The sequence below is a fragment of the Pseudorca crassidens genome, chromosome 8 (assembly GCF_039906515.1).
Source record: "Pseudorca crassidens isolate mPseCra1 chromosome 8, mPseCra1.hap1, whole genome shotgun sequence".
In the NCBI taxonomy this organism is placed as follows: Eukaryota; Metazoa; Chordata; class Mammalia; order Artiodactyla; family Delphinidae; genus Pseudorca; species Pseudorca crassidens.
Genome location: NC_090303.1, coordinates 54,438,225 through 54,460,863, shown reverse-complemented (window position 1 = coordinate 54,460,863; position 22,639 = coordinate 54,438,225). Strand labels below are relative to the sequence as shown.

Here is a 22,639-nt window from a genome sequence, read left to right as displayed (position 1 = left end):
ATGTAAACATTTGTAGGAGATGGTATATGACTAAAATGTTGGTAGAACTCTCATAACATTTTTCATTGAGAGTCATATATTATAATATCATAATTAAAGGGAGTTTTAGAGATAAAAAATGTTTAGATATAGATGCCAAGAGTAACTGGAAAAGCTCCACTCCTGGCCATTGAGCTATTGTCACAAAATCCTCTCCAAAATCTGGAGTAATAAGAAAACACATTTTTAGCTACAGATTCACCCTGAATTCTCAGTCGCCACCCCTACTCCACTCCCAGTTAACATAGCTGAGGCAGAGTTGCTCAATATCCAAGGCACATGGCCAGTTTTCTGAGTCTGTTGTTCCTGGGTCATCATAAAGTAAGAACTATGGGTAAACCAAAGTAGTCCCTGTTCCAATCCAATCCCTGCAATTATACTGAGAAAGGGCATAACAAATTTCTAGTGAGAAAGACTGGATGAAAAATAATGGTTTCCCCTGATTCTAAGTGTACTGCATCAAAAGATATGCTCTACCTCAATGCTATACTGCTCCCTCAGTTATCAAGTGACTATATTATCTCCATTCGTTGAGTAACTGGGTTTTTGTCTTGAAATCGGTATCCACATTCTCATTACTGGATACATCCTGTCAAGTAGCTTTTATTTGCCTCATCGGCCTAGAATATAACCACATTTCTACGTCAACTCTCTTAGATAGGCAATCCAGATATTTTGTCTAGTTTGATCTTTGTTAATGTTACTTCCTTCCTGCTTCTTGCCATGTGTTTTAGACACTTACATTTGGGCTTGAATCATTATGTTCCATGTCTGAATTAATTGCCCCATCACTTCTCGCAACCCTGTAGAATCTGCCTAAACTCCCTGTGTTTGCTTTCTTGTCTGGGTAGTGATAGCCCTATGATTTAGGTTTATGGCCTAAGTTCTTTTTATAGAAGGTTAGTCATTTTGGAGAAACAAAGCTGAAATCCATTCTTTATTTTGTTCACCCATTCTTTATGCATATTTATTTGGTATCCTCTAAGTGCCAGTCATTCTTTTATTTAGGCCTTGGGATAATAGAGAAGAACTTACAGAATGATAGGAAGCATGAATATGTAAGCCAGCATTATCTATTAATTTATGTAATGCATATTAAATAAGCACCTATTCTGGGCTAGACAATACGTTTGGCACCGTGGACACAAAAATGAATAAAACAGCTCCTGCCTTCAAAAGATTTGTGGGAGCCATAGACATGAAAACAAATCTTTTAATATCATGTGGCATGTCTGCTAATAGAATTAAAGAGGGTAACATGGGAGCATGGATTGATATAAATGACACTGATGAGGTAGGAAGGAGCTTGTATGGTATATTAAGGGGATTGGCCTTAAAGGGAGATGGTAAAGCACAGCTGTTTACTAACAAAGGAGGTAGGCATTGGTTATTTGAATTCAAATCCTTTCTGCACTTGGTAACTCAGGGACCACAAGTGTGTGATCTCTCTGAGTGCTGGTTGATGCATGTGTAAATTGTAGATTAAAATAGAACTTATTTTTATAGGGTCGTTGTGAGGAACAAATGAGATAATTCACATACTTAACCTAATACCTGGCACATTGTTTGTGCTCAATAAGCATTTGTCACTATTATCCTATAGGCAATGAGAGAATTCAGGCGGATTTTAAGCAGGAGGATGATATGGCCAAAGTTCTGTTTGAGATAGAGCATAGGCAAAATTGTAAGCGTAATAATTTTGAAAACTGTGCAGTACACTCATTGGCAATGTCTAGTAGGAGCTGATGCTTGTGGGAGAAGCTTAGGCTGGAGGTAGAGATTAAGGATAAATAAGGCTCTAACTATAGTATGAATGGGGTCACCCAGGGAGAGTGTGTAAAGTGGATAATTCAGTTGGCCGAAGATGGAATTGTGTGGAATCCAAAAAATGTAAGGGGTAATATCAAAGAAAGAAATGTCAAGTAGGGATGATCATAGATGTGTTTAGTAATAAGCAACATAATGGAGGCTTTCTCCTCCTTGAAATGTCATGGAAAATGATTCCCAGAGGGGGCAAAGAGCTGGGTATTGGGAAAGGAGTAGAAGCTCACCAATTTAATAAGGTGGGAAAGGCACTGTGTGCAGAGAGAATAATAAGTCCCAACACATGATCTCAGGGAGGCTAAAAGTGAGCAGTAGGTGAACAATACAAAACAATGCAATCAGTGCCCCAATAAAATATTGTCGTGGAGAGGTCTTACAGTGTTTCAGATAGGCTATTGGATAGGCAGAGGAAATGGGGATGAGTATTCCAGCAGAACCACACCTGGAAATGGATGGCAAGAAGAAGAATGAGTAATGACCATACTGCAGCTGAGGGCTCCTTTATAATAAGTCATTGTGTGTTTATTGATAAGTTAGGGATAAGGCTAAGCTGAAAGTTGCTTCCACAGTGCCATGAATTTCTGAAATGTAATGTGACTAACCATATCCTTTTAGTCACAGTAAAATTAAATACCAACTTGATTAATATGAGATCTGATTATGCTATTAGAGAGAAATGTAACCAACATTTTTGCCTTTTTTTTTTAAGGATTTTCCAGAAAAGGAGAAGTCCACAGCAAAGGCCCTGGAAGATGTAAAGGCAAACTTTTACTGTGAATTATGTGACAAGCAGTACCACAAACACCAGGAGTTTGACAATCATATTAATTCTTATGATCATGCTCATAAGCAGGTAAGTCGAAGTGGGAAATAGCCTTCATATTCCTGGATTTATACCTTCAGAACACAATATATGCAACTGGCCTTATTTATCCTTGTCTAAGATGCTGAGGTAAAACCATTTTATACCTTTTTTTTCTTGAAGGTTGTGTTTTCTGTTTAAATATTGGGTGAAATACTTTTTCCTAGAAGGAATGTAAAACTGTAGGTTAACTTACAGATGATCCAAGGGTAGATTGACATTTATTTTAGAGTTATGTATGTGGGGGAACCAGGACCCATTAAAAATAGGGCCAGATTCAAAACCACCTAGCTACTTAGTGGCAGAACTAGAACACTGGACTAGTACTAGGACAGAATCTATCATAGAGTTCTTTCAAGAGTTCCAAGGTATAGGGAATACTAAGTCTTTGGGGAAAAAATTTTCAATATAAGGTTACATTTTCCCAAGAATACCCTCTTAGGAGGGTCAAAGTGATTACTTAATAAATGAACCATCGCAAACAAAGAAAATCTTGACAAAGGCAAAGTTGAGGGGTAATGGCAGGTATAAACACTTCACATTTCATTTTCTTTTTCTACACATGGAAGCTAAGATTCTCTATTTCTATCTGTCTGTGAAAGAGGAGGTTATTGTTCTCATCTGTTAAATTTTATCCTTGCCGCATGAGGTATGAGAATACTAGCCTTTTAGGAATTAGGAGTGTTAAATACCACTAAGAAAGAAATTCCACATGGCCAGAGGATTATTGCTAAGAGCTGAGAAGGTGCACACTCCTAATATCTTTGAATATATGAGTAAGTCTCGTATATTCTAGACCTAGAATGTTTATTCAGAGTGAACAGCAATAAAGGTTTTGACTAGCATCACTAATATTTATTGAGCGCATATAAAATATATGGCTTTGGGAGATGCAAGACACAATTTCTAACTTTAAAGATACAGCATGCATATATAATTGACTGGATGTCTCTGACAAGAGCAAGAACAATGGGATGAATTGTTTAGGACTATGATTCCCAAATCTTAGTGTGCATAATCATCACTTCGCAACCTGTTAATAATGCAGATTTCCAGATTCTCCTTTAGATATTCTAATTCAATAGTTCTAAGATGGGGCACAGGAGCTTGTATTTTGAAATGACACAAAATAGAATTTTTCAATCATAAATAAAAATGAACTATGTGGCTACTATCCAACTCCAATAGCAATCAGTCTTGTTTCATTTATAGCACCACCACTCACTTCCCCACCCCTGCTACCACCGTGCATTATTTTGAAGCAAATTCCAAACTTTGTATCATTTCATCTGAAAGTATTTCAGGATGAATAATGATGCTTAAACAACATAGCCATCATCATACCTAAAAATTAACAGTATCTTGGTATCAGTGGGTGGTCTTGTTTTCTCATTTGTCTAATAAATGATTTATAAATTGGGGTTTGTTGAAATCAGGATCCAAACCTATCACACTTTTGGTTGACACATCTTTAAGTTTCTTTTAATATATATTTAAACTATGGGTTTTTCACTCCCTCTTTAAATTTTACTCCTTGCAATTTATTTGTTGAAAAACTGTATTGTTTCACAAATTTGAGATTTTACTGAATACAACCCAGTGTTGTCTTTGCACGTTTTCTGTCTTCTATATTTCCTTTAAACTTGTTGTTACGGATAAAATCTGGTCAAATGCAGGTTAACATTTTTTTCTTGGTAAAAATATATTAGAGGGTGTGTTGTGTCTTTCCATAAGGAGGTGTATGATGTCTAGTTTTCTTTCTTTTTATGACTTGAAGTTTGATCAGTGGGTTCAGATACTATTGCCTTGATCCATCCATCATTAAGTACCCCACCAACCTTTTTCCACTAATAGTTCTTGTATCCATAGATGATCATTTGCTTAAACCTATTACTTCATTTGGAGTTGTAAAATGATGATTCTAATTCTATCATCCTTTTGTCATTTATTAGATAGAATATGTCTATAACGGCAAACTTCCCAAAAGTATCACCTAACGTGAATTTTATGTAGGAGTGCTTCAGGCTGCATATTAAAAAAAAGTCACTCTGGAGATTCAGAGAAATAAGTGACCACAGAATGTCTCAGGGGATAGTGACATTTGACCTGTGCTTTAAGTGTGCATGTGTAAATGTTGAAAAAGAGGCTCAAGATGGGATGGAATTCTTGAAAGTGGAAACACAAGGAACTAAGGTGAGGAAATGGAGGGGTATGAGGCCTCTTTTGAAAACAGTAGAAAGTATTGGACTACCAGAGGGTGAATTCTCCACCCTCTACAGTCTGCCTTTCACTCTGCAATTCTGCCTCATCAATTTCCCTTTTTATCACTTTCCTCAATCTTATTTCCATTGGCTTTCCAACATGTTGATAAAACTACCTTTCCTCAATCTTTATATTCCATCTATCTGCCCATTTCTGTCTTTCTTTAGGCTTACTAACACTCTAAGATTCCTAGGCATACTCGTTGTTCAAACAGTGGTTGAGTTTCCACTATGTGCTACTGTGCTGGCTGTTGAAAGTGGACAAATTTAATCCCTAATTTCAGGGAGCCTGTAATCTGACTGGGGAACCTGTAATCTACCTAATCAATCTGTAAAATACATTGATTTAAATATTGTAGAATTTGTATATCTAGGATACTAAGAGAACATATAAAAATTATTTAAGAATGAAAAGATGACAGGTGAGCTAGAAGTCCTAAAGACTGAATTATAAGTTAGCTATGTTAACCAAGAATGGAAAGTCCATTATGGTAGAAAACCTATATCAAGGCATGGGAGCCTGTATCAAGCATAACCCAGAGAAGCTGCAAAAGATTTACTGTGATCACTAAAGTCACCATCAGTCTCTTGGAGAGCTCTTTAAAAATCTTTGAAACTGTCCCTCATTCCTCCCATTCTTCTCTTGCAATAGACCTTGTTCTCATTCTTCCTTTTGCATTCTCTTTTCACCATTCATGTTTAATATCACTCCTGATTTTTTGCTAGGGCCTTCTAACTGGACTCCCTGCCTCCAGTATTTTCCCTTCTCCACACCAACCTATCCATTTTCAGCCAGATTGATCCTCCCGAACTACCATATTTATTCTATCACTCCCCTCCTTGGAAAGCATCAATGGCTGCTGGCTGACTTTTAAAAAACTCTGAATTACTTAGTCTGTCATTCAAAATGTCCACAGTTTGGCTCGGGCATCCATTTCCAGATTTATCTCCTGCAACCCCAGAACTTCCTTATAGTTTCTTAAAAGATTCATTATGCTTTCCCACCTGCTCTTATTGGCTCATAATCTTCCCTCTGTCTGGGATGCCTGGGGGCTGTATTTCAACATATACTTCAGTAGATTTAATACATAGACTGACAACTTATATCCAGATATAAAAAAAAGCTGAGATGTCATGCTAAGCCGATTTAACAGCATTTTCCAAATTCCTTTTGATCAACACATTCATATTGTACAGAATTTTGTACATGCTGCCCACTTTGGGAAACATTGGAATAATTAAATTTGCCATAGACCTCATAAAACTGCTTTCTTAGATAAATGTTGAAATACTTCCATCTAAAGATTTATTTGGGCCCAAAATATTTTGAAAATTACCTGAATTCTAAATGAAGCTGAGTTTACAATTTGCCTTTTAAATGAAACTGAATTTTATGTACAAGAAATAGGAAATATGCACTAAAGTAAAATATGCAAAATCTTTTTTTTTTTTTCCCAAATCCCAAAGCTAAATATTTCTACTTGGTTCTTGCTGGGGATTTGGATGAGAGTATTTTCTGGCCTAAATAATATGAACAGTTGCCTTAATTTTATTTTCCATGTGGATTCAGAGTAAATATCTGGCCTCTTGTGCTGAACTTCCAACAATATGGTCTTTTGGTACACTTAGAAGTGAATCCAAATTCACATGGAATTAATTCTATTACTCATTAATGAATAGTTTAGAACTAGAAACAGGGTAATCTGCATTACCTCTCTACCTCCTCTTATTTATAATTACTCAGGATCCTTCATTTTAATAAGTGATTTCTAAAGCTTTTGTGTTACCTTGTATCTAAATTGCAGTCCTATGTGTTTATTTTATTGCAAAGCTTGTATTATTTACAGATTTATTGTAATTCTAGAGAAGTAAGCTAATATATAACTTTAAATAATAAAGTAAAATAATCTGGGATTCATAGCTTTAAAGTAATTCCATTGGACATTTAATAATGTTTTCTATAATTTAATAAAACTTGAGATATGTTTCTTGTAGAAAAAGTTTATCAGTAACAAAGCTGATTTTTTTCTGTTTCTTCAACAAGGAAAAATTGAATTTCCAGTTTTGACAGCCACATTCTATACCTAACTCATGTTTTTGGAAATAACTCGATTGTTTTAGCTATTGCCTTGAACTTTTAAAAATTCTGTGTAAATGTTGAGCATTATTACTAAAGCAATTTGAACATGTATACAAATTACAATAAAGAGAGTTGTATTGGATAAAGAGAGCACTGTAACTATTAATATAGCTAACATGTCAGTAACAATTAATTACTTATGAGACTACCAAGTCATAATCCCTTTCTTGGGACTATTAGCTGCTAATGCATAATATTGAAACAAATAATACACATCCTCACAAGCAGCACAAGTCTCTCCTGCCCCAGAGACATACTGGCTCATCTCAGCTTAGAAAAAACAAATGAACCGGATCCCCGTACAATTAACCCATTAAAATACCTTCAATAATAAAAAACAAATCCACTTTCAGATCCTCCACATGTGACACTTAATCCTCCTAATCTTCGTTTGCTTCACAATAGAATTTATTTTCACTCTGGAGGAGCTGTTCACTTCTCAAGCCTGGATTTGAACTCCAACTGATTCATTCTTAAAATGTTATTTTGGATTCTCCCCATCTCTACCTGCTCAAGATAAAATAAACAAAACAGAATTATCTTTTGTCATCTTGACGCCAAAGGGAAAACATTCCCAAAGCTGATAATTGAATTTAATCCAGTTATTCTTGCTTTGTTCCTACAATTTGATTTATATTTTATCCAAAGACTGCCCAATGATACATTTCAGCATAGTATATTTAAGCTACTAGTCATCTTAATATGGCAACAGGATTTAAAAGTATAGTTAATTTGTAGGCTTGGCAAGATTGAAGAAGAAATATAGACTAGAGTGTCTAGAATGAACACTGAGAACCATAAATGTTGGTAAAATAGAATAATACTTATTTCCTGCTGTATTTTGTATTCCATAAACCCAGGTTTCTGGTAGATTTTATATTTCTATATCTGCGCCACCACCCTCCCCCAAGAATTACCCAGCAGTAATTGGAAACTCTATTAGCAAAGAAGTACAAAAGAACCAAAACTGATCTTAGCTTCTGAATCATAATTCACCTCTTCTAAAATACTGCTTTCACCCTGGCTAAGAGACCTTTTGATCTCAAGGTGAGCTCCCAACTGAAAAATAAATTAAAAATATATGTTCTTGTTCTTTCTGTTTTTCAGATGGGCTAAGTGATTTCCTGCCTTAGTGTGTTTGCCATATCTCTTTCTTCCAGAGCTGTTTTTTCAGATGACTTTCAACTTTCTGATTCCTCTTTTCATTTGTGTCTTAGCTCAATGTCATCTCTTCTGTAGGATCTTTCCTTTGCATTCTAACTCAAGTTAGAATGTTGCCACTTCTCCAGATAATACCCTATTGGCACTGTCAGTGGTGGTTGGAGTCGGGCTACACTGGCTCTCCAGAGCCAACTGTTTAATATTCAAAAAATTTGTGAGCTGGTTCTTAAGCCACTGGTAGATTGAAATTAGCCATGATGGGAGATCCACACACACTACAAATAGGGCTTTATATGTTTCATTTGATTTTTCCAGAGTTGATATACCAGCACACCATACTGACCCTGCTACTCTGTCCTTTGTCAATATATTCTACCATCATTGACTAATCACTTCTTTTTTCCTTTATTGAGATATAATTGACATATATCACCATGTAGGTTTCAGGTTACAGCATGATGATTTTTTTAATTTACCATTTTAATTGTTTAAAAATGTACAATTCAGTGATTTTTGGCATATTCCCAATTTATTTACATATATCATGAAGTGATAATTATGGTAGGTGTTGAGTTATTTGTTTTTGTACTGAGTTGTATGAGTTCTTTATATATTTTGGATATTAACCCTTTATCAGATATATAACGATAATATTTTTGCCCTTTCATAGGTTATCTTTTCACTTTGTTCCTGGTTGGGATTACTACTTGGGCACTGTAGGTCTGAACTCAGTCTGCCAAGATCCAAGTGTCGTTAAGACCCCTCACCCCAATTCTCTGTCCCCATGGTTGAGCCCTGAAGATTCCCTTGCAATCTGGGGCAAGATCAGAGTAGGGGCTCCCACAAAGTGACCCACAATGCTGGGGGTAGGGATTGGTTGTCCGCCCTGGGTTTTCTTTGCTCATTGGAGAAACTGGAGGCTGAAGGGAGACCTCTCCATGTGATGCTGCACTGGCCTGGGGGAGGGACAATGCAATCAATGTGTAACTTCTTCTCTCACCTTCTGATTTAGTGTCTTGGTCTCTGTGGTGCAAGGGGTACTTTAGCCTCACCCCTGTATTGTAGGATTTTCTCAGTGATGTCTTATTCTTGAATAGTTATTAGTTGTTCTTCTCCTGAGGGGGAACAAATTCAGCAATCACCTATGTCACCATCTTGGTGATATCACTCCTTAATCACTTCTTAGGTAGTTAAGAGTGAATACTATAATGAGCAAAATTAGCTCTCTAATCCCAAGTTCTTTATAATTATTGAGCAAAACCTGTCATGAAAACACATTTTTATAATTTAAGAAAATACTTGAGCCCATATTAATGCTGAAGTAGTGTTCCACTTGAAGAATTTTAGACTTTACTCTATGGGAAATTGCTAGTCTTCATGGGCTTTTAAGCAAGCAAATGATATTATCAGATTTGTGATTTAGAAGAAAAAACCTAGAAGCAGTTTAAGGGTTGGAACACAAGGAAGAGAGCTTGGCTCTGCCGTCAGATGGGAGCCTAAGAGCCCAAGACATATGACTGAAATATTTACAGCAGTGACAAGGAGAGGAAAGGAGAGGGGTACATTCAGAAGACTGTCAATGACTTACAACATATGAACACATGGTCTACCTCACTTGTAATCATATAAATACAAACTTGAAGAGTTTTTCAAAAAAATGGTGTCAAATATGAAAAAAGAATACTACCCAGTGTTGACAAGATGTGAGATAATAGATACGGTTAAACATTGCTTGTGGGGATATAAATTGTCTCAATTTTTTGATGTTCAGCTTTGGATTACTTATCAAAGACTTAAAATGTGAATTTTTCCTATGAACAATTCCATCTGGCATGTATTCTAGAAAAATAATCACATTAATTCCAAAGATTTATACATGAAGATATTTAAAATAGAAAAATACCAGAAGCAATCTAAACATACAATGAAAATAAAGTGGCTAAATTATGATGCACATAAACTGAAATACTGTGTAAAAGTTAAATTACATTTTAGATCTATCTATCTATCTATCTATCTATCTATCTATCTATATATATATATATTTTTTTTTGCGATATGCAGGCCTCTCACTGCTGTGGCCTCTCCCGTTGCGGAGCACAGGCTCCGGACGCACAGGCTCAGCGGCCATGGCTCACAGGCCCAGCGCTCCGTGGCATGTGGGATCTTCCTGGAACGGGGCATGAACCTGCGTCCCCTGCATCAGCAGGCAGATTCTCAACCACTGTGCCACCAGGGAAGCCCTGGATCTATATTTTATACAAAATTAATTCTTAAAAGGAATGCTTAGATACTTGTTTATATTAAAAATTAAGGAATATATAAGTATGAAATGTTAAGTAATAGCATTTAATTACAATTTGGTCCATATCTTTTTAGATAAGTTTCTAAATACTTATTATCAAGTCATAAACTCTTGTATAAAACATAAACATAAAATGTGATTATACTATACACATTATTCTGCCTTCATAGGTTTTCACTTATATCTTGTCAGTCCATAGGGATTTGTATTTTATTGTGTTAAGTCAATGATCAGAATTTATGTCACTGTGACTTGTAGTTTTTTTTTTTATGTGACCCTCATAAGGTACTGTGATTACTTTATAATTATATTTTCTTTCTTGTATACCTATTTTTTCCTGGAGTTAGAAACTACCTTATTTTTATATTTGCTCAATTTTTTAAAACCACTGCCTATTTCTAATTCATCTCTGAACTATTTACCGTACATAAGAAAAAAGTCTGATTCAGACATCAAATTCAAAACATCAGATAAATGAAATAATAGATCAGTCCTTGTCCAGCCCCTCCCTCTTCTGGTGAAGTCCTGGGTCTTTCTGCTCCAGTGTTACCTGGTTGCCTTCCAGACCTGCTGCACAGCTGTTCTTTTGGGACTTCTCTTTATCATCATCCTATGAATGCTTTTGTTTCTCTCTTAGGCTGTAGTCCTTGTTTCCTTGATCTCATGATTTCCTATATCTTATTTTATTCCTCCTTTTGGTGGAAACTATTTTCCCAAAGCTTCCTAAGGAAGAATACACACAAGGTAAAATTTGGGAGCCCTTGTCTGTCAGTAAATATAAATGCGTTTATTCTGTGCTCACATTTTATTTATTTTTCAACTGGGTTTTAGCCTTTAGTGTTGCTGTTGAAAAGTTATATGTCATTTTGGCTCTTAATCCTTCTTTTCACAAACTTTTAGACTTTCCTCTTCATCGTTTCATTTTATAATGATGAAACGTTATAAAAAGAATTGAGGACAGTCTCAGAGACCTCTGGGACAAAATTAAATGCACCAACATTTGAATTATAGGGGTCCCAGAAGAAGAGAAAAATAAAGGGTCTGAGAAGATATTTGAAGAGATTATAATTGAAGATATCCCTAATATGGGAAAGGAAATAGTCAGTCAAGTCCAGGAAACACAGAGAGTCCCATACAGGATAAATCCAAGTAGAAACATGCCAAGACAAATATTAATCAAACTGTCAAATATTAGACAAAGAAAAAATATTAAAAGCAGCAGAGGAAAAGCAACAAAAAAATGTACAAGGGAATCCCCATAATGTTAACAGCTGATCTTTCAGCAGAAATTCTGAAGGAGAGTAGGAAGTGGCATGACATATTTAAAAGGATGAAAGGGAAAAAACTACAACCAAGATTACTCAACAAGGGTCTCATTAGGATTCAATGGAGAATAAAATCTTTACAGACAAGCAAAAGCTAACAGAATTCAGCACCACAAAACCAGCTTTACAACAAATGCTAAAGGAACTTCTCTAGGCAGAAAACACAAGAGAAGGAAAAGACCTACAATTAAAAACCCTATGAAACTATGAAAATGAAACTATGAAAATGAAATGAAACTATGAAAATGGTAATCGGAACATACATATTGATAATTACCTTAAATGTAAATGGATTAAATGCTCTAACCAAAAGGCACAGACTGGCTGAATGGATACAACAACAAGACCCATATATATGCTGTCTACAAGAGACCCACTTCATACCTAGGGACACATACAGGCTGAAAGTGAGGGGATGGAAAAAGATATTCCATGCAAATGGATATCAACAGAAAGCTGGAGTAGCAAAACTCATATCAGACAAAACAGACTTCAAAATAAAGACTATTACAAGGGACAAAGAAGAACACTACGTAATGATCAAGGGATCAATCCAAGAAGAAGGTATAACAATTGTAAATATTTATGCACCCAACATAGGAGCACCTCAATACATAAGGCAAATGCTAACAGCCATAAAATAGGAAGTCGACAGTAACACAATAATTGTAGGAGACTTTAACACCCCACTTTCACCAATGGACAGATCATCCAAAATGAAAACAAATGAGGAAACACAGCTATAAATGACACATTATACCAGATAGTCTTAATTGATATTTATAGGACATTGCATCCAAAAAAAACAGAATACACTTTCTTCTCAAGTGCTCATGGAACATTTTCGAGGATAGATCATATCTTGGGTGACAAATCAAGCCTTGGTAAATTTAGGAAAATTGAAATCCTATCAAGTAACTTTTCCAATCACAATGCTGAGACTAAATATCAATTACGGGAAAAAAAGTGTGAAAAGTACAAACACATGGAGGCTAAACAATATGCTACTAAATACCCAAGAGATCACTGAAGAAATCAAAGAGGAAATCCAAAAATACCTAGAAACAAATGACAATGAAAACATGATGACCCAAAACCTTTGGGATGCAGCAAAAGCAGTTCTAAGAGGGAAGTTTATACAATACAATCATAGATCAAGAAACAAGAAAAATCTCAAATAAACAAATTAACCTTACACCTAAAGCAATAAGAGAAAAAAGAAGAGAAAAACCCCAAAGTTAGCAGAAGGAAGGAAATCATAAAGATCAGTTCAGAAATAAATGAAAAAGAAATGAAGGAAACAATAGCAAAGATCAATAAAACTAAAAGCTGGTTCTTTGAAAAGATAAACAAAATTGAAAAACCGTTAGCCAGACTCATCAAGAAAAAAAGGAAGAAGACTCAAATCAGCAGAATTAGAAATGAAAAAGGAGAGGTAACAACCGACACTGCAGAAATACCAAGGATCATGAGACATTACTGCAATCAACTATATGCTAATAAAACGGACAACCTGGAAGAAATGGACAAATTCTTAGAAAAGTACAATCTTCAAAGACTGAACCAGGAAGAATAGAAAATATGAACAGACAAATCACAAGCAATGAAATTGAAACCATCATTAAGAATCTTCCAGCAAACTAAAGTGCAGGACCAGATGGCTTCACAGGTGAATTCTATCAAACGTTTAGAGAAGAGCTAACACCTATCCTTCTCAAACTCTTCCAAAATATAGCAGAGGGAGGAACACTCCCAAACTCATTCTACAAGCCACCATCACTCTGATACCAATACAAGACAAAGACGTCACAAAAAAAAGAAAACTACAGGCCAATATCACTGATGAACATAGATGCAAAAATCCTCAACCAAATATGAGCAAACAGAATCCAACATCAATTTAAACGGATCATACACCATGATCAAGTGGGGTTTATCCACTTGATAATTCTTCAATATATGCAAATCAATCAATGTGATACACCATATTAACAAACTGAAGGAGAAAAACCCTATGATCATCTCAGTAGATACAGAAAAAGCTTTCGGCAAAATTCAACACCGATTTATGGTAAAAACCCACCAGAAAGTTGACATAGAGGGAACCTACCTCAACATAATAGAGGGCTTATATGACCAACCCACAGCCAGCATCGTTCTCAATGGTGAAACACTGAAACCATTTCCACTAAGATCAGGAACAAGACAAGGTTGCCCACCCTCACCACTGTTATTCAACATAGTTTTAAAAGTTTTAGCCACAACAATCAAAGAAGAAAAAGAAATAAAAGAAATCCAAATCAGAGAAGAAAAAGTAAAACTGTCACTGTTTGCAGATGACATGATAGTATACATAGAGAATCCTAAACATGCTACAAGAAAACTACTAGAGCTAATCAATGAATTTGGTAAAATAGCAGGATACAAAATTAATGCACAGAAATCTCTTGTATTCCTATACACTAATGATGAAAAATCTGAAAGAGAAATTAAGGAAACACTCCCATTTACCATTACAACCAAACGAATAAAATACCTAGGAATAACCTTTCCTAAGAAGACAAAAGACCTGTATGCAGAAAACTATAAGGCACTGGTGAAAGAAATTAAAGATGATCCAAACAGATGGAGAGATATACCATGTTCTTGGATTGGAAGAATCAACATTGTGAAAATGACTCTGCTACCCAAAGCAATCTACAGATTCAATGCAATCTCTGTCAAGCTACCAATGGCATTGTTCACAGAACTAAAACAAAAAATTTCACAATTTGTATGAAAATACAAAAGACCCCAAAGAGCCAAAACAATTTTGAGCATAACGGAGCTGGAGGAATCAGGCTCCCTGACTTCAGGCTATACTACAAAGCTACAGTAATCAAGATAGTATGGTACTGGCACAAAAACAGAAATATAGATCAGTGGAACAGGATAGAAAGCCCAGAGATAAACCACACACATATGGTCACCTTATCTTTGACACAGGAGGCAAGAATATACAATGGAGAAAAGACAGCCTCTTCAATAAGTGGTGGTGGGAAAACTGAACAGCTACTGTAAAAAAATGAAATTAGAACATTTCCTAACACCATACACAAAAATAAACTCAAAATGGATTAAAAACCTAAATGCCAGTCTAGACACTATAAACCTCTTTGAGGAAAACATAGAACACTCTATGACATAAATCACAGGAAGTTCCTTTTTGACCCACCTCCTAGAGAAATGGAAATAAAAACCAAAACAAACAAAGGGGACCTAATGAAACTTAAAAGCTTTTGCACAGCCAAGGAAACCAGAAACAAGACGAAAAGACAGCCCTCAGAATGGGAGAAAATATTTGCAAACGAAGCAACTGACAAAGCATTAATCTCCAAAATATATAAGCAGCTCATGAAGCTCAATATCAAGCAAACAAATAACCCAATCCAAAAGTGGGCGGAAGGCCTATATTGACATTTCTCCATAGAAGATATACAGATTGCCAACAAACACATGAAAGGGTGCTCAACATCACTAATCAGTAGAGAAATGTAAATGAAAACTACAATGAGGTATCATCTCACGCTGGTCAGAATGGCCATCATCAAAAAATCTACAAACAATCCATGCTGGAGAGGGTGTGGAGAAAAGGGAACCCTCTTGCACTGTTAATGGGAATGTAACTTATTACAGCTTGTTACTATGTTACAGACTTGTTACTATGGAGAACAGTATGGAGGTTCCTTAAAAACTGTAAATAGAACTACCGTATGACCCAGCAATCCCACTACTGGGCATATACCCTGAGAAAACCATAATTCAAAAAGTGACATGTACCAAAATGTTCATTGCAGCACTATTTACAAAAGGCAGGACATGGAAGCAACCTGAGTGTCCATCGACAGATGAATGGATAAAGAGGATGTGGCACATATATACAATGGAATGTTACTCAAACATAAAAAGAAATTAAATTGAGTTTTTGTAGTGAAGTGGATGGACCTAGAGTCTGTCATACAGAGTGAAGTAAGTCAGAAAGAGAAAAACAAATACCGTATGCTAACACATATATGTGGAATCTAAAAAAAGAAAAAGGTTCTGATGAACCTAGGGGCAGGACAGGAATAAAGACACAGAGGTAGAGTATGGACTTGAGGACACAGGGAGGGGGAAGGGGAAGCTGGGATGAAATGAAAGAGTAGCATTGACATGTGTACACTACCAAATGTATAATAGATAGCTAGTGGGAAGCAGCTGCATAGCCCAGAGAGATCAGCTTGGTACTTTGTGACCACCGAGAGAGGTGGGATAGGGACCGTGGGAGTGATGCACAAGAGGGAGGGGATATGAGGATATATGTATACATATAGTTGATTCCCTTTGTTATACAGCAGAAACTAACACAAAATTGTAAAGCAGTTATACTGTAATAAAAATGTTAAGAATAAAAACAAGAGCAGTGAATAGAAAAGACTCACAACTATGGTAGATATTAATCCAACTATATCGATAATCACTTTAAATGTTAATGTTCTGAATTCATCAATTAAAAGATAGAGACTGTCAGAGTTCATTAAGTAAAAGAGAGAGAGGCCCAAATATATTTTGTTTGGAAGAAACCCACTTTAAATATAAAGACACTTTAAAAGTAAAGTGATGGAGAAATAGATGCTATGCTAACACTAATCAAAAGAAAGCTAGAGTAACTATATTAATTTTAGACAAAGCTGCCTGTAAATCTAGGAAAATTATCAGGGATAAAGAGAGGCATTACATAATGATAAAGAGATCAAAGCACCAAGGGACATAACAAAACTTCATGTGTATGTGCCTAACACCAGAGCATCAAAATACGTGAGACAAAATCTGTTAGAACTTCAAGGAGAAATAGATAATCCACTATTATACTTGGAGATACTAACACTTATCTATCAGTAATTGATATATTGAACAGGGAGAAAAGCAGTAAGAACGTGGTTGAACTTAATACTGTCAGGTTCAACTGCCGTCTATAGAATACTTCATCAAACAGTATCAGAATACATACTCTTTTCAAGCTCACATGGAATATTCACCAAGATAGACCATATTCTAGTCATAAAACACAACTTATCAAACTATAAAAGAATAAAAATCACCCAAAATATGCTCTCAGATGAAAATGAAATTAAAGTAGAGGTCAATAATGGGAAGATACTGGAACACCCCCCCCCCCAAATAATTGGAGATTAAACAAGATATTTCTAAATAGTATGAATCAAAGAAGGAAGTCTCAAAGAAAAAAATTAAAATATTTGACCTAAGTTAAAAGAAAATATGATTTATCAAAATTTGTGGGCGGCAACCAAAATAGGTCTTAGAAAAAAAATTAAAGCATTGAATGTTATATTAGAAGAAAGATCTAAAACCAATAATGTAACCTTCCACCTTAGAAAACTACAGAAAAAAGAGCGAAGTAAATCCAAAGTAAACAAAAGAAAATACATTTAATAATTAGAGCAGAAACCAATGAAATTAAAAACAGGAAAGTGATAAAGTCAGTAAAACCTAATTCTGGTTCCTGAAAAAGATCAGTAAAATTGATACAACTCTAACCAAGCTAACTTAAAAAAAAGAGACAGAAGACACAAATTACTAATATTAAAAATGAAAGAGGAGCCATCTCTACTGATCTCATGGACATTAAAAGGATAATAAAGGAATGTTAAGAACAACCATATGCCTACAAATTTGATAACCTTTTTTCTTCTAAAAGATTTTTCACCAAGCCTGAATCTTTAGAGCAACTGTAGCAATGGCTTTCATAAAGGTAATTCTATGGGAGAACCAAAGAAATTATGCCAGGGTATAAATATATGTGGTTTTATGCATTACTTAGAAAGTAATTCTGGGCAGAACAATCAGTGCATAGTGAAGTCTTCTTTCGATAAACATAAATTCTTTGTAAGTATGAATATAGTCATTTCATTTACAGTTTAAAGACATACCCGTGTTTGGTCCTGTGAAAGAAACAAAATTAAGTTCATCTCAATGTGGAAATGGGCCTTTGTTTAAGGAGTAGGTTGGAGGAACACTGAAAAACACAGCCAAGATTTTTCTTAACAAGTAGTGTTATATCTATTCCAGTGCAGAGAGTAAAGTCCTCAATATTTTTTAAGGGAGCTTAACTCAATTTTAGACAGAAAACAGAAATGAAGTCTCATCTGTTTTGTAAAAAGTGAACTATATCTTCAGCTTAGCCATAAAGTCATCTCAGTCAATAACGATTAGAATTTTTAGCTCAATAATACAGCTCTCTGACTTATACCCCAAGAAGAACTGTAAAACACATACCTAGCTAATATAATGAGCTTGTTCTCAAAGTGGAATTATTAAATACAAGCCAATTAACGGTTGAAGTATGTAAACTTACATTTATTCCTTTCGTTTGGAATTATTATTCTGTGCTAGATTTTCCCCCTTTTCTTTCTTTTTTTATTTGTGGTAAAATCCCTTTTGTTTTGTAATAATCAGCCCAGTGGGAAGAAGTGTATTGAATTGACTATGAGTAAAAGAAATCTTGGAATCAGACTAGGTTCTAACCCTAGATCTAAAAATCTACTCAAACTCTTTAAGCAGTAAGTGATACCTACTTCATAGGATTTCCAAAAAGTTAAATATCGTAATAAAATTGTTCAATGCAGTGCTTGATCCAAATAAATACTACTTCTATAATAAAGCTTTTTTAAAAAATCTATATATAATAGAATCTTAATCTTGTTCTTTTCTATTGGGAGTGTCAGTTTTCTAGCTCATCAAATACCATCAAACGACAAACCTAAAAATTAAAAAGATAATCAAAATTTTCTTTACTGGAAATTGCTATCTGATAAGTCCAAAGAAATATCAAAGAATCTGAATTTTGAGGTATAAAAATCTTATGAGCATTAGCAGACAGTAGTGTATTGAACATTCATTTCTTATACTGCAGCCAGATCTTCTTCATAGAGTCAAAAGCTAAAGGGAAATAAACAAAATGAGATTTTTCCACAAAATAATGGTGATGAATATGGGCTAGATGTATAAGAAAGTCTGAATGATCTTCAGACTTTATGGAAGTCCATATGTTCAATGCATCATTAAAGAAACTGAAATACATTTGAGATTCAATTTTGAATAAGCTAATGTGCATAAAAATTTGAACAGTATAAAAGCTGCCCTTTACAAAAAAATTCTGGATCCAGACACATAACTGAAAAAAAAAACTTAATTGGCCATAATACTAACAGTCATGGTCACCTATTCTTCAGAACAGTTTTTTTGTTTGTTTGTTTGTTTTTAATGATTTTGGATAGCAAAGATATTTTTCTTGCACAGGAAAAACCTGATGGCCATCTTAATTTGGGCCAACATAATTATTTTGAAGAATTAAACAATTGGCAAAACTGAAATAAAATGGTTTTCTTTTTTCAAATTTTTTTTCTGAAGTTATTACAAAATATTGGCTTTATTGGCTATATATAATATTGGATATATAAAATGGTTTTCTTAGCACTTTCCACAACGTATACTCAGAACAAATGTTTAGTAATAGGTCCTAAATTAATATTTATTAAAAAATAAAAAATTTTAAATATTTTGAATCAAAACTACCCTTTAAAACCACTTTCATTCTGAATAATTAATGGGGAACCACATATGTATTTTTAAAGCTGAGTCCCAAGTTTGTGTAGCTTCTTAAATACAAATCAGATTATCAAATTACACTTCCTTTCCTTTCTTAATTCGGTTCCTGGACTTCCTTCCAGCTATTAGCTGAAGCCAGAGCTGAAGTCCCATTGAGAATTTTGTGCACTGCTAGAAATACTATGATTCACTCAGTGGGCAGTTCTGAATTTTTTTTTTTAATATCTTTATTGGAGTATAATTGCTTTACAATGTTGTGTTAGTTTCTGCTGTATAACAAAGTGAATCAGGTATATGAATACGTATATCCCCATATCCCCTACCTCTTGCGTCTCCCTCCCACCCTCCCTATCCCACCCCTCTAGGTGGTCACAAAGCACCGAGCTGATCTCCCTGTGCTATGCAGCTGCTTCCTACTAGCTATCTATTTTACATTTGGTAGTGTATATATGTCAGTGCTACTCTCACTTCGTCCCAGCTTACCCTTACCCTTCCCTGTGTCCTCAAGTCCATTCTCTACGTCTGTGTCTTTATTCCTGTCCTGCCCCTAGGTTCATCACAACCATTTTTTTTTTTAAGTTTCCATATATATTTGTTAGCATATGGTATTAGTGAAGTAAGTCAGAAAGAGAAATTCTGAAGTATTTTTAGAAGGAATATGTCTATAAATCACCTCATGATTATATCAGCTTTGCCTGGGATTGTTTATACAAAGCCCATGGTGGGGTGAAAGGCCTTTCCCCTCTCTTCTTTTTTCTATAAAAAGTGTGTTTTGGGGCTTCCCTGGTGGCTCAGTGGTTGAGAGTCTGCCTGCCGATGCAGGGGACACGGGTTCGTGCCCCGGTCTGGGAAGATCCCACATGCCGCGGAGCGGCTGGGTCCCTGAGCCATGGACGCTAAGCCTGCGCGTCCGGAGCCTGTGCTCCGCAACGGGAGAGGCCACAACAGTGAGATGCCCGCGTACCGCAAAAAAAAAAAAAAAAAAAAAAAAAAAAAGTGTGTTTTGTGCCACTGGCATTGCCTTATGGTTACTTTTTTTTAAGTGAAAAATCAGTATATAGTTGGCCATGTATCTCATGTCTCCCTAAATAACTTCTGCTATTTATAACTTAGAAATGAATTTTCCCCTCACTGACCTCTTGTTTGATTTATAATTATCATAGCTCTTATATTATCTGCTTGTACCCTTATTTCATATTTGGTACATCTCAACTGCTTTTATTTTATTTTTTTCTTTGCCTTAGATTTTGTTTTCTACTTTCATATTCATCTTCTTCAACTCTCTACTCCAAGTATTATTATTAAAACATAGTCTTAAACCTTGGGGGGCAGAGCATAACTTCTTACTCAGCACTTAAATTTTTTCCTATTAAATAGTAATCTATAATTGCTTTATCCACTGGTTATTAAGAAGATAAGCCTTCAGTATTTCAAAATGTGCTTGGTATATTGTTTTAAAGACATGATAGACTCATTTTAGCCCATTCATAGTTGTGCTTTAGCCTTTATTTAGATTTTAATTACAATTCCAAACTGTACAGTATCTGTAGCAGACACCCACAGTGCCCCATCCTCATAAGTCAGAACTTCCACTGTTCCCTGGATTTCTCTCAGCTGTCAGTACCTACACCGCTATGCCTGAATTGTTTGTTTTTGTTTCTCTACCTGAAACCACAGATGCCCACTCTTATGTATAAAAGAGGCTGTATTAACACCGCCCCATCCTCAGGAATCCCAAACAAATGACTCTGCTGACTATAAATATCCCATTCGAATTCTCCGTAGACAGGAGAATTCCCAGGCATGGGTTTCATCTCTTTCGCCATACAGATATCCCCCGCTTTTTGAAAGTTTGCATTACATCACTTGGCTTTTCGGAAACACTTACATTAGTACCTGTTTTCTGCTAACAGAAAGAAATCCAAGGAGGATTTTCGCTTTTACAAAAAGAAGCGAAAAGGGAAAATAGTGTTCAGCGTTGTTTGTTTTGCTGTGAGTCCTTGTAGAGGCAGTGTACAGCCGGAGCAGCAGGGCGGTGCCACCAACCGCCTTCCCTGGGAACTACTCTCAGCATCACAGCGTCAAGCCTGCACAGCTTCGGACTGTGTCTGTGAGCATCTGTGCTTTATCTCAGTGTTTTGCATCCATTAGCAAGAGTGTCCTAAGGTAACGCTTTACACCATTTCAGCTTACAAAAAGTTTTCACAGGAACATTCTACTTTCAAATAACAGGGGAAGCATGTACTTTCCCTGAGATGAAGCCTCAGTTGCTCACTTAATAGTTAAATAGTATACCTTTTATTGGCCTTCTTCCCTACTTTCTACCACCACCCCTACTCCCTGCCAGTTTTTCCTTGCCCTCCTAAATACACTTCTTGCCCTCCAGTCCTTGTCTCAGGATCTGCTTCAACATTATTCTTGCAGTTATAGTTCCCTCATCTATAAAGGAGTAAGGACACCTTAATTTGGGGAGAATTAATGTACAGATCCTAACTCATAGTACATGCTCTAATATCATTGTATCTGGTTAAAATAAGTGTTGTCTTCTGCAGCTGAGTACTCTCTCCAAGATATAATTTTGTTTCTTCTGTATCTCAGTTGGATGAGTTATTTCACACTGGATGGAGAGGGCCATCCCAGTGGTCACCAATGTGACAAAATTCAAGGATTGCCTATGAGGAGTTCACACATTTCTCTGTCAGTGATATGGGTGATTCCATCAGCAGTCATACATTTCCATGCGGTGAGAATAATCTTTTTCTTGCAGTCCTATTTCAATCACTGCAAACACTAAAGAGAAGGATAAAGTTCAATGAAAGGCTATGGAAGAGCCTATCTTTTAATTTTTCCTTTTCTCCCCCATAGAAGAACAATCTACTGTAATCTTTTACGCTTTCCACCAACTTCTCTTCACCAGACTATTTACTACTCACCTTGTAAAAATCAATTTATAGGTCTTCTACAAAGCTTGTCATCCTCCTTCACAGCTTTTGGATTACCTTTTTTGTAACCTGCCCTAGCTCACAGTATTTATTCCTATCAGAGCATATCATCTACTGAACTAGTAACTCCCTG

The 22,639-nt window shown here is 35.6% G+C and overlaps 1 protein-coding gene across 1 annotated transcript in view; it reads left to right on the top strand.

The window, feature by feature from the left end:
* Positions 1–1,297: 1,297 nt before the first annotated feature.
* The window catches only part of ZNF804B (zinc finger protein 804B), an 83,667-nt gene continuing 62,325 nt past the window's right edge, over positions 1,298–22,639 (top strand). The window contains exons 1-2 of the mRNA XM_067745593.1: positions 1,298–1,333; positions 2,573–2,716. Of these exons, the coding sequence (XP_067601694.1) occupies positions 1,298–1,333; positions 2,573–2,716 (180 nt within the window). The remainder of the gene's footprint in view (positions 1,334–2,572; positions 2,717–22,639) is intronic.